The sequence below is a fragment of the Ovis aries genome, chromosome 7 (assembly GCF_016772045.2).
Source record: "Ovis aries strain OAR_USU_Benz2616 breed Rambouillet chromosome 7, ARS-UI_Ramb_v3.0, whole genome shotgun sequence".
Classification (NCBI taxonomy): Eukaryota; Metazoa; Chordata; class Mammalia; order Artiodactyla; family Bovidae; genus Ovis; species Ovis aries.
Window position 1 is genome coordinate 21550627 of NC_056060.1, and position 12702 is coordinate 21563328.

Here is a 12702-nt window from a genome sequence, read left to right on the forward strand (position 1 = left end):
TGAAGTTGGTGGTGTTGATAATTCAATGACCTTCCAAGACAGTGGCCAGGCACTTCCTGTCTCTGTCAGGAGGGAGGTCTTTGTTTACCAGGTTCCTCCCAGGATGGCATTCCTAAAGGCCCTTGCATTCCATAGCTTTGATGTGTCCTGGGGCCCAGTGCTGGCACATTCAAACAGCTCCCTCTCATTTTGAACCAAAAACTCCATACTTGCGTGAAGTCTGAGTATGATTGTTCCTACTGATGTATTGTGCTGTTCATGCGTGCCAAGTCACTTCAGTCGTCTCTGACTCTTTGCAACCCCATGAACTGTAGCCTTTGAGGCTCCTCTGTCCATGGGGTCCTCCAGGCAAGAATACTGGAATGGGTTGCCATGCCCACCTGCAGGGGATCTTCCTGACCCAGAGATGGAAACCATGTCTGTTATATCTCTTGCACTGGCAGGCAGGTTCTTTACCACTAGCACCACCCGGGAAGCCCGTATTGTGCTGACAGCCAGCAAACTATCTGGGCAGAAGAACCTCATCCCTACCCAACGTGGAAATGTGGGGGAGGGACAGACAGAGCCAAGCTGAGTGGAGGGAGGTGGAGGCAGGGGTGGTCCCCTAAGGCCCAGTCAGCAAAGGGAAAAGCATCAGAAAGGAACAGTCTCAGCCTATGGAGAAACACCCCCCAGTGGTGGATACCAGAGGTCTGATGGGAGGGACTGGGAGGTGAGGTGGGGTCCACTCAGCCACCCAGGTAGAAGAGGAGGACTGAGGGACCAGGAAAGAGGAGGAAGCAGTCGAGGTAAGGACAAGAACCTGCTGGTGCTCCGGGTTAATCTCTGGAGGAAGCTGACAGGATTAGATCCGGTCCCTCCTCTGCGGGCAGCCCTCCCGCAGCCTGTCCTGAGACCATCATTCCAGAGCTGGCTCTGATGACAGACACGTGGAGGTGGCGGGAGTGGAGCGGGGGCGGAGGAGGGGCGGGCGGCGGGTGTTAGGACATCACTGTTCACCATCTGGGACACTGAGGACACTGGCGGGCAAGGTGCCTCCACTCCCAGCCCCAGCCTGGCCCCAACATAACTGTTTTGTGGCTGGCATTCTAGACGGAGGCTGGAGGCTTGCCACTCACAGCGGCACAGACACTTGGCTCCGAGGCCCAGCTCAGCCACCAAACAGCTGTGTGTCCTTGGGCACGTCGCTTAGCTTATTTAGCACTTTCAGAGGGATGAAAAAAGAAGATTGAACCTAATCTCAAAGGGTTCCTGAATCTCCCAGCCCACGGCTGTCCTGAAAGAGTGAGGGCAAACTGGGCAGAGGCCAGTCTTGTGCAAGAGGCCCTTCTCCAAACCGCATATCCACCCTTGGGGAGCCCCCAGTTCCCCAACACATGCTTGTTCTTTTCCGAGGCTGCCCAAGGCTTCCTCATGTCACCCCATTCCAGCAAGTCCATTCCTCGTGTCACCCCATCCCAAGTCCAACTCTCTCAGTCCCTAGAGACACCTGTCCCTGGGAGCCCCCTCTCTTTTGTAAGGTGACACTTGCTGATCTTTCAACCTGCTCAAAAGGGCAAATGTGGGTCTCCTCCTAGGCAACATGCATTTATTTTTAACCTGAGCCTTTATGCTGTCTTAACTGTGTCAGTCACTTTAATGTGGGGAATTTCAGATGCTCTGACCTTAGGGAACTTGGGAGCCTTCGGCGAGCACTGAAATCACAGCTATTTATGCATTTGTTTATTAATGTGGTCAATAAATATTTCTCTAACCACAGTATCCAAGATTTTGCTATGCGCTGTGGGAATAGCAAACTTACCCTTGAATTTTCCAAGTCAGCACAGACTTCAAATATTTTGTTTCATTGTCTCCATAAGAACAGTCATATATGTTAACCCACCTCTCCTTAACTTTAGTTCAGGCAGCTTGTTTATCCTAGCTGAAGAGGTGTCTGACCTTCCTTTAAGGAGCAAGTAGTCTTTGGGGGGAAAAGACAAGAATGCACATGGTACATGTGTGTGTCCATCACAGCATCACTGCCCACTCTGCTGGGCTCTGAGCTTCTGCAGGCAGGACTGGACTGGCCAGTTCCCTGAAGTTTGTGCCGTGCCTGGGACCTACAAGGTCAGAGATGCTTGTCCATATATGTATGGCTGAATTCTTTCACTGCTCAACTGAAACTATCACAATATCGGTAACAGGCTATACCCCAATGGAAAGTTAAAAAGTCTAAATTTAAATAAATAAAATTAGAAAAAAATAAATCTTGTCCAACTGAAGCTTCAGACAAGGCTGCAGAAGCATGTCTCTGGAGAAGAGTATGGCACCTCACTCCAGTATTCTTGTCTGGAGAATTCCGTGGACAGAGGAGCCTGGCGGGTTACAAGTCCATGGGGTCACACAGTTAACTGGAGCCAATTAACACACAAGGAGACACAGATAAACCCCCACAGAGTGCAGTCATAGGAGGGCCGGAAGGAGGCTGACCGGCTAAGCCCAGTTGCTTTCTACACATTATCTTATTCAAAGTTTAAACAGCCGACAAAGTAGGCATTACTACGGCTATTTTACAAGTGCGATTAAGCAACTCGCCCAAGGTCACCTAGCGGTAGGTGACGGAAGGAGCTTTGAGACTTGGTGAGGGAGGTGGTGTTTGAACTGAGGCCTGATACAAAGTCATTAAGATACTACGGATGTATTGTTTCAGTTGAGGCACCTAGGTAGCAACTGCAGCCGCAAGGAGAAAAGGATTCCAGGTGGACACGGAGGGCTTCTATCCGTTCCTGCTCGACTCCGCCGAACCCAAGAAACCCCCTGCCCTTGGCTGGCACTGCCCTCCCCACCCGCTTCCCGTCCAGCGCCTCCTCCTCCCAGGCGCGAGACGTCCAGAGCGCCCCGGTTACTGGGAAACACGGCGACGTCAGCCCGGGAGGTGAGGGGCCGAGACTGCTTATCTCCCCCCCAAGCTGAGCTCCAGAGCTTTCTCATTTCCGGTCGGCCTATTTGCACACCTCCCCGCTTCCTCCAGGGCCGGCTCCCCGGCCAGACGCAGTCTCCCTCTCCCCCAGGGTGCCCGGATGAGGCCAAAGACGCTTTCTGAATCACTGAGCTTGGCCTTTACCTATCCCTTCTTACCCGGGGGGAGGGCGGGGGCGGGTTGTAGAACTAGACCACTGCCTTTCCCGCCCTCCTACTCAGGTCAAAGCTGCATCCTTGCATGACCTTGGGCAGCTCAGCCTCTCAGCCTCCTTTTCCTTTTATAAAGCAGAGATAAAAATACCAACTGTCTTGCTTACTTGCCTATTTAATTCACAAGTCTGCATGGAAATGGTCTGCAAGGAAACGTGTATGTTTCAATGATTGAAAAAGCATACCACCAGAAAATGCAACGCCCTAACCATCATGACTATTTCCTCGTGGGGGTGAAGGGGTAGAATTCCTCCTCACTGAGACAAGGGCCTGGCCCTAGTCCTCTCTGCCTGCCCACTCTCCCTGCAACTGCCCTGCAAACCCCCATCTCGGCCATGTTTCCTTTTCCTCATTCAGGGCGTCTTGCCCTTGCCAGGGCTGTGGGAGCCTGCCCTCTACTGTTCACCTGATTCCTGAGCACAGAAGCCACTCAAGTCCTGAATTTTGGATCAATATTACCACCTGGTGGTTAACTGAGGCACTGCTGCAAAACTGAAGCAGTTCCCGGCTGGTAGTGTTTGCCACAGGATCCTCTGAAATGAAGAGAAAATAGAAATCTCCCCTTCAGGGACTGGAGATCTGTCTCCTGGATACTAGCAGATTCCTCATGCTAGGTCAGAGCTCTTGGAGAAAGTGCCTCAAGCTATGCACAGAAACGGGGGGCCCTCTAACTACAGGGGTAATTGCCTGACTTGCAGGGAGCCCTACATCTTCACATCTTATTTTATCGTTCAGTGTGGTACATAGTTGATAAGGGTGAAAGAGAGTGAAAAAGATGGCTTAAAACTTAACATTAAAAAAACAAATTATGGCAACTGGTCCCATCATTTCATGGCAAATAGAAGGGGAAAAAGTGGAAACAGTGACATATTTTATTTTATTTTTTTACAGCGGCAAGCATGCAAACAGAGCCAATTATCCATCTATTTCATGAGGCGTCTGCTCTCCCTGTGGGTCCACTCCATATTTTATCACTAAATCAGTGTGAGAAAGGAGATTCTGCCTGAATGCCATGCCACGAAGTGCCTGGGAGAAGTTCTTTTCTCCAGACCTTCAGTCATTCCCCTCAGGATGACGTCTTGCTTCTCTCCTCCAGGTTCTTACTTCATTTCTGCCTTCTCTTTCAAGCACTGTCCCACGCTGATGAACATCCCTAGATGTCTGTGTTTGGTTTCTCAAAACCAGAAAAACTTTGCTGGTTTTGCATCTGTGACCCGCCTCCTGAAGCCAGGACTCAGAAAAGCTCAAGTCCCATGACTCTGAGGGGTCTGGTGGAGACTGTTTCATCCTGATGAAGGAGGAGGGAGATGCAGCATGGCCATCAGAGGCCCCGGGGAAGAACCTGTGGGTTTCTACCCTGACCAGAGTTTAGATCCATGCCGGACTGTCAGGGGATCTAAACGCTTCTGAGCATGAGAACTAGTCTCACAGAGGACGTGTCTTCTCTTTAGAGACACAGGTGAAGAAGTGACACCCCACAAGACAGATGTGCGCTTACTGGAGAGGCTGCGCCTCGGCCAAGCTCTTCCTTCAATGAACATGGGCCAGTATTTGCCTCCTAGGATGAATCAGACCAGGAAATTAGCAATGTACCAACAAATGCTAGCAGAGGCGGGCTGAGCCCTCACGTCACCACCAGTGTGGTGCCCTGGAAAGGGGCCCCGGGCTTAGGCTGCCCCACGAAGTCCGGGCTCTTGCCTCGTTCCGGCTGCTGTGGAGGTGGATGGTGGCTGTCCATCCGTCAGTAGCAGGCACTGGTGCTCTAGGCAGGCAGCTGGACTGAGGGAAAGATGGCAGACTCAGAGATTCTGTTACATGCAGCTTTTTGATGCTGGGACAAAGGTACTTAAATGAGTGTGAATTCCTTTATCGTTAACCTAAAAACAAGTTCCTGAAAGTGAGATTTACGTACAGCTCCAGTGTCTTCAAATGAAGGCCATTTGAGCAGGTGAGACTTTCACAAGACTATTATCAGAAGGCTAAAGGTTTTTGAAAGGTTCTAGTTAGAAGATCTATCTTTTCATTTTAAAGTTCCCAGTGGTAGGAAACCACTGAGATTAAAAAAAAAAAAAAAACACAAAGTTGAGAGATTTTGTTTGAGTCAGAGTTAACAGCCTAGGCGTCTGCTTTTATATATATTCTTTCTTCAGATTCTTTTCCACTATAGGTTATAAGATACTGAGTATAGTTCCCTGTGCTATATAGTAGGCCTTTGTTTTTCTATTTTATATATATGCACACTGCTGCTGCTGCTAAGTCGCTTCAGTCGTGTCCGACTCTGTGTGAGCCCACAGACGGCAGCCCACCAGGCTCCCCCGTCCCTGGGATTCTCAAAGCAAGAACACTGGAGTGGGTTGCCATTTCCTTCTCCAATGCATGAGAGTGAAAAGTGAAAGAGAAGTCGCTCAGTCCTGTCCGACTCCCAGCGACCCCATGGACTATAACCCACCAGGTTCCTCCATCCATGGGATTTTCCAGGCAAGAGTACTGGAGTGGGGTGCCATTGCCTTCTCCTCCTATACACACTACTACTATATATGAAATAGAAAAACAAAGGCCTACTGTATAGCACAGGGAACTATACTCAGTATCTTATAACCTATAATGGAAAAGAATCTGAAAAGAGAATATATATAAAAGCAGATGCCTAGGCTGGTAACTCTGACTCAAATCGAATCTCTCAACTTTTTTTTGTTTAATCTCAGTGGTTTTCTACCACTGGGAACTTTAAAATGAAAAGATAGATCTTCTAACCAGAACCTTTCAAAAACCTTATGATAATAGTCTTGTGAAAATCTCACCTGCTCAAATGGCCTTCATTTATATATAGTAGTGTGTATATCGGAGAAGGCAGCGGCACCCTACTCCAGTACTCTTGCCTGGAAAATCCCATGGACGGAGGAGCCTGGTGGGCTGCAGTCCATGGGGTCACTAAGTTGGACACAACTGAGCAACTTCACTTTCACTTTCCACTTTCCTGCATTGGAGAAGGAAATGGCAACCCACTCCAGTGTTCTTGCCTGGAAAATCCCATGGACGGAGGAGCCTGGTGGGCTGTCGTCTATGGAGTCGCACAGAGTCGGACACGACCGAAGCGATTTAGCAGCAGCAGTGTGTATATGTTAATCCCAAACTCCCAAGTTGTCCCCCAACCTTCCCCTTTGGTAACTGTAAGTTTTTTATGTCTGGGAGTCTGTTTTGTAAATAAGTTGATTTGTATCATTTTTTTAAGATTCCAGTAACAGATTTTATTTTCCTGGGCTCCAAAATCACTGGGGACAGTGACTGCAGCCATGTAATTAAAAAGATGTTCCTTGGAAGGAAAGCTATGACAAACCTAAACAGCATATTAAAAAGCAGAGATATCACTTTGCTGACAAAGATCTGTATAATCAAAGCTATGGTTTTTTCAGTAGTCATGTACAGATGTGAGAGTTGGAACATAAAGAAGGCTGCGAGCCAAAGAATTGATGCTTTCAAATTGTGGTGCTGGAGAAGACTCTTGAGAGCTCCCTGGACTGCAAGGAGATCAAACCAGTCAATTCTAAAAGAAATCAACCCTGAATATTCATTGGAAGGACTAATGCTGAAGCTCCAATACTTTGGCCACCTGATGTGAAGAGCTGACTCATTTGAAAAGAGCCTAATGCTGGGAAAGATTGAAGGCAAAAGGAGAAGGGGGTAGCAGAGGATGAGATAGCATCACTGACTCACTGGACATGAATTTGAGCAAACTCCAGGAGGTAGTAGAGGACAGGGGAGCCTGGTGTGCTGCAGTCCATGGGGTCACAAAGAATCAGACACACCCGAACCCCTGAACAACAATATGGTACACAGGCCCTCTATATGTGCACCACTGAGGTCTGGCCCTTGTACCCAATTTAAAAAACCTTTGGCCTCCACAGGGCACTCACAGCACCTGCTGGGAACAAAAGAATCAGTGACACATTTCTATGTGTCCTTTCCTTTTCACTGTACCTAGGTGGATCAGTGGTAAAGAATTTGCCTGCCGTATTGAACTGCCAATACTCAGGTTCAACCCCTTGGTCAGGAAGATCCCCTGGAGAAGGGAATGGCAACCCACTCCAGTATTCTTGCCTGGGAAATCCCATGGAGAGAGTAACCTGGTGGGCTACAGTCCATGGGATCGCAAGAGTCAGACACAACTTAGCAACTAAACAACAACATAGTCCCTTTTGCGGATGAAATGTGACAGGTAAAAGCCAGTGTCTCTGACAGGAAGGAGTAGGGAGCTCCCAGAGGAAAGAGAAAAGGGAAGGGAGAGGGGCCCGGTCTGAGACCAAAAGTGCAGAGAGCGAGCCGTGGGCTTCTCCCTGAGACCCTGAAACAGAGCCCCAGGAAGAGGTGATGACAAAAGAGAAGGCTTTTGTCAAGCCTCACAAGAGGAAGTGGACCCAAGAGACACGCATCGAGGTCAGAGAACGGCCATGCAGAAGGAAAAAGAGCAAACCAAGCTGCAGCGAGCTCCTGAGCCCTGCGGCCCGGCCACAGGAAACGGGCAGAGCCCTCAGGACCTGTACAGGGCAGAGCGCCAGCCCGAGGCTCTGGCAGCACAGGCCAGGCGCTGGAGCCACCAGAGGAGCGCAGCTGTTGCTGAGGCCGCCAGGGTCTGGGGCATGGAGCCCAAGCCCTGACCAGCCCTGCCAAGACAGGGCAGTCAGGGACAGTGCCAGGTTGCTAGAGGTAGCCTGGGCTGGAAACATGTGAAGGCTTGGGCTATTGCACAGACCCCGTGCAAAACTTAGAAGAGCCTGCTCTGCTCCAGAAGACAGATCCTAGTGTATGGCTTGGTCCCAGACTTATCACTGCTTCCTGTGTGTGTGCTGTGCTCAATCGCTTCAGTCGTATCCAATTCTGTGACCCTATGGATTGTAGCCCACCAGGCTCCTCTGTCCATGGGATTCTCCAGACAAGAATGCTGGTGTGGGTTGCCATTTCCTCCAATCCAGGGGTCGAACCTGCATCTCCTGCAGGCAGATTCTTTACCGCTGAGCCATCTGGGAAGCCCATCACTGCTTCCTAAACCCCTCAAACAACATCCCTGGCCTGCACCCAGGAGAGTGGTTTGGAGAGGTGGGACTACAAAAGGAACAGGGTGGCTCTGGTAGGTGGAGCCCAGCACTGTTGCGGGGGGGGGGGGGGGGGACTGAGAAGGAGGTGTGTCCAGGGAGGAGCTCGGATCAGGCTGGGGGTCGGCACTGGAAGAGGGTTCCTCTCTTCCTTCTGACTGGGCCCTTTCTGCACAGGACATTTGGAAGTCAGAGGAAGAAGGACACTCAGAGTGAGGTGTTGCCCTCATCGAGAATTCTGGAAACCCCCTCCCTGGACTTGACTGGGAGGGGGAGACATTCCCAGAAGCATTGGCTCCCGGGCATCTTAGAACCCTGGCTTGGGGCCTGACCAGAGTAGCCCCCATCTGCTAAATAGGCCAGAGGCTCCGATTCTCTAAGGCTTACATCCCTCCCTCTGGGGTGCGCCCTGCCCCTCCCTGAGTCACCCCAGGGAGAGAGGGGAAAAAAGGGAAGAGAAAAGAGGCATTGACTACAGAGGAAGGAAAAGGAAACAGCAGAGGAGGGAGGAGAGAGACCACACAGGAGTGGGTGACGGCGGAGATCGGAGAGGGCAGATCTAGGGCAGGGGGAGACAGACAGCCGAGCATCCCGGAGGGTGCCCCAAGAGCGGGGCGGCCAGGGGCGGGGAGCCGAGGGGGCGGGCCGGCCATGTCCCACGGGACCTACTACGAGTGCGAGCCCCGCGCTGGCCAGCAGCCACTGGAGTTCTCAGGGGCCCGCGCGGGGCCTGGGGAGCTGGGGGACATGTGTGAGCATGAGGCCTCCATCGACCTGTCTGCCTACATCGAGTCTGGGGAAGAACAGCTCCTCTCCGACCTCTTCGCCGTGAAGCCAGCCCCTGAGGCCCGAGGCCTTAAGGGCCCCGGGACCCCTGCCTTCCCCCACTACCTGCCGGCTGACCCACGGCCCTTCACCTATCCCCCACATACCTTCGGCCCCGACAGGAAGGCCTTGGGGCCTGGCATCTACAGCAGCCCAGGGAGCTACGACCCCAGGGCCGTGGCCGTGAAGGAGGAGCCTAGGGGGCCTGAGGGCAGCCGGGGGGCCAGCCGCAGCGGCTACAACCCTCTGCAGTACCAAGTGGCACACTGTGGACAGACAGCCATGCACCTGCCCCCAGGCCTGGCGTCACCCAGCCAGCCGTTGCGCGTCCTCAAGGTAAGAACAGCTCAGTTCTCCTCCCTGCCACCCCAGGGGCTGGAGGGAGGCCGTGTGCTCGGGGTCCATGTGTGGTGTTGCTGTGTGAAATCTACCCACCCAAGCCCTCTGTGCTCTACACCTAGCCATGACCCCGCTTGGCCTCTCTGTGAATTCACTCCCACCTGAAGCCCCACTGTGTGGCTGGAACCCATGTGTCCTGCAGTCTCTGTGACCAGCTGGCCTGCCTTGATCTAAGGACATCCCCCTCCAGCTTCTCTGCTGCCCACCAGGCCCCTCCTCTCATTTCTGTGCTGCCTCCTGCTTCTAGAAGAGGAAATGCCTGCTGAGGGTAGAACTGGAGACTCAAGACAGATGGAAGGAAAATGGCCTCAGAGCGTGTGGGGGACATGAAAGGCAGTATGGGTCCAAGCAGCGGGTCCTGGCAGGGCGGTGGTCGTTGTGACGGGGCCAGGAGTTAGCCCTGAATCCCAGGTCCCTCGGACGCCTCTCACCTGTTCCGGCTGGTGGGATTCCTGCCCCACACCCTCACTCCTTTCCCTCCGTGCCTCCCCCTGCAGGCCCCTTTGGCCGCTGCCGCGCCCCCCTGCAGCCCGCTCCTCAAGGCGCCCTCCCCAGCGGGCCCCTCACACAAGGGCAAGAAGGCGGTGAACAAAGACAGCCTGGAGTACCGGCTGCGGCGGGAGCGGAACAACATCGCGGTGCGCAAGAGCCGGGACAAGGCCAAGCGGCGCATCCTGGAGACGCAGCAGAAGGTGCTGGAGTACATGGCCGAGAACGAGCGCCTGCGCAGCCGCGTGGAACAGCTGACCCAGGAGCTGGACACGCTGCGCAACCTCTTCCGCCAGATCCCTGAGGCCGCCAACCTCATCAAGGGCGTGGGGGGCTGCAGCTGAGCCCACCTGGCAGACTGTGGGCCCCAGCTCCCGAGCCCAGCCTGACCTTTCGGACACCCGCCCTCGTTGGGGCCCAGAGCCCCTCTCAGGCCCAGCCAGAGAGAGACCACGGGCAAGTGGCAGCAGGGGGCAAGGAGGAGGGCAGGCCTGGCATGATGATTCTGTGGCTGAATAAAACTGCGTATGACTTGGTGCTGGGGCTGTGCACTGGGCCTGGGCCGGTGTGGGGGTGTGGGGGTAGGGGTGTGGGGGTGGGGGTGTGGGGGGGGGGGTGGGGGTGTGTGTGTGATGGAGGCTCTGCGGGCAGGGAATGCGCAAGGCTAGGTCTGTATGCCTCTCGATTCCAGGCCCAAATAAACACTTGGGAAATTCAGCAGACAAGCTGCCCATAGCTGTCCCCCAGCATACCACACAGCCAGGTCTGGTATCTGTCCCTCTGCTCTTCTCTCCCTGGATGCGGCCCACTCTACTCCCACCCTAGAGGACCTGGAGTGGCCTCTGGACATTCCCTTAGCAGAGCTCTGTGGTTTGCAGGGAGATCTCCATAGCTCCAGGCCCTCCTGCCCAGGCCTGCCGACCGTAGCCTATTCTCTCTCACCTTGAGGTGTAGCTCTGGGACTTCCTGCCCCAGGAGACCAAGGGAAAATTCCAGATGGCTCTGATGTATTTATGGTCACTCAGCAATTGATCTGAGGAGAAGGAAATGGCAACCCACTCCAGTATTCTTGCCTGGAAAATTCCATGGACAGAGGAACCTGGCAGGCTACAGTCCATGGGGTCGCAAAGAGTCGGCCACAACTGAGCACATCAGCACAGCAACAATTGATCTGAGACTCAATCCCTTCTCCCCAGTTCCCAAACTTCAGTCTACCAGACTGACAGACCCCCATGCTTCCAACCCACCCGTGCCCACCTTTGTCCTCCATTCCTTGGGGCGTAGGTTCCTTAAAGAATCTGAGTGTTTGGGGGACGAATCAGTTGGGAAAGGCCTTGAGACCTGTTCGTATACAATAAAATTGATAATGAGGAGGATGACAACCTCCCTGTGCAATGAACCCCATGTGGAAAGCAGTTTTTTCATAGAACTCTAGCCTGAGAGGCATAATATGACAGTGCTTGACAGCCTCAGTTTGAATTTCCCTCTACTTGCTAGTTGTATGACCTCGTGCCAGTTACTTCTCTCTGTACCTCAGTTTCCACATCTGCAAAATGGGATTAGTAATGCTGTAGGTTCATAGACAGTGCCTAGCACACAGTGAGCATGAATAGTTGTTATTGTTTCCTTTTGCTACAACTGAAAGGACCTCAGAGATCTCATCTAAACTTCTCATTCTGCAGGTGAGGAAACCGAGGCTTCAGAGACGGAAGGGACCCACTCATAGAGTCATGAGATAGGTTAGAGGCAGAGCCAAAATTAGCTCCATAAATCACAGATCTCAAAGGGGCTGGAAGCAACCTCAAGAGATCATCTGGTAGGCTTTGCCCTCAGACAAGAAGATAGTGTGAGCCACATTTGATAGATAGTTGAGGGCCGGAGGGATAAGAGGCATTCTCCGGAAGCTCACGCAGGCCCTTTGCTGGCTCCATACATGCACCTGTTTCTCTACTTTGCACTCACACTCTCCCCTTGGAGGCATATGGAACAGTGCAGGGCACACGGGTCCCGTTCCGTCAGTGATCAAAGATTGTCGGATAGAATCAGAGACATGAGAGATTATACAGGCTGGTTACAGTCTCTCCTAGGTCACCAATGACTTACAGGCCACTGCTGAGATAGTAGTGCTAGACATCAAGGAATAACCTTCTGAGAGGGAGAGAGTCTGGAGTGTAGATCCTCCCAGTCCTCCCTCTCCCACCTACCTCCACATCCCCGGGTCAGAGCCTCCACATTGCAGACATCTGCGTGCACCGTGCCTACCTCACCCAGGACTCAGCCCCTTTCCTGCCTTTGCCTCCATGCCTCTCAGGCACCATCTCCCCTACATCTGTGCCCTGGATCCCCCAGCCCCAGGTCCGGTTTGGACACACAGATCTGAACCTCACTAGATGGTTTATTCTACCTGAGTTGGGAAGAAGGAGGCGCCCATCTCAGTGGATGCCTGGGAGAATCCCACACCTTCCTTTCAGCCCAGGGGGATGGGTTGCATAAGGGGGGTTTGTACAGAGCATGGTAAGTGACTCAACCTCCGGATTTCCTCCTCTCAGCTCAAGACCACTGCCCCTGGACTGATGTTCAGGTTCTGGGTGATGGGACCTGAGTTGCTTCAGTATCTGTTCAATTTCTTTCCCACAGTTCTGAATCATGTCTCCTCCCAGCCCCCAGCACCCGGGGCTCCCTGGGGTGGGTGCCTGCCACGGGGTCTGGAGGAGAGCCACAGCCTCAG

General features: G+C 52.9%; 1 protein-coding gene across 1 annotated transcript; it reads left to right on the plus strand.

The window, feature by feature from the left end:
• Positions 1 to 8418: 8418 nt before the first annotated feature.
• CEBPE (CCAAT enhancer binding protein epsilon) lies at positions 8419 to 10510 on the plus strand. Its single transcript, XM_027972174.3, has 2 exons — positions 8419 to 9422; positions 9983 to 10510. The coding sequence occupies exons 1-2, from the start codon at positions 8913 to 8915 to the stop codon at positions 10316 to 10318; spliced, it is 846 nt and encodes a 281-aa protein (XP_027827975.1). The 5' UTR covers positions 8419 to 8912; the 3' UTR covers positions 10319 to 10510.
• The last annotated feature ends 2192 nt before the right edge of the window (positions 10511 to 12702 follow it).

What these genes read in the sequence shown, in the direction of transcription:
- CEBPE (XM_027972174.3), top strand. Translation starts at nt 8,913, where the DNA reads ATGTCCCACGGGACCTACTACGAGTGCGAGCCCCGCGCTGGCCAGCAG. An exon ending in AGCCGTTGCGCGTCCTCAAG is followed by an intron (nt 9,423 to 9,982) that starts GTAAGAACAGCT and finishes CTCCCCCTGCAG; the next exon opens with GCCCCTTTGGCCGCTGCCGC.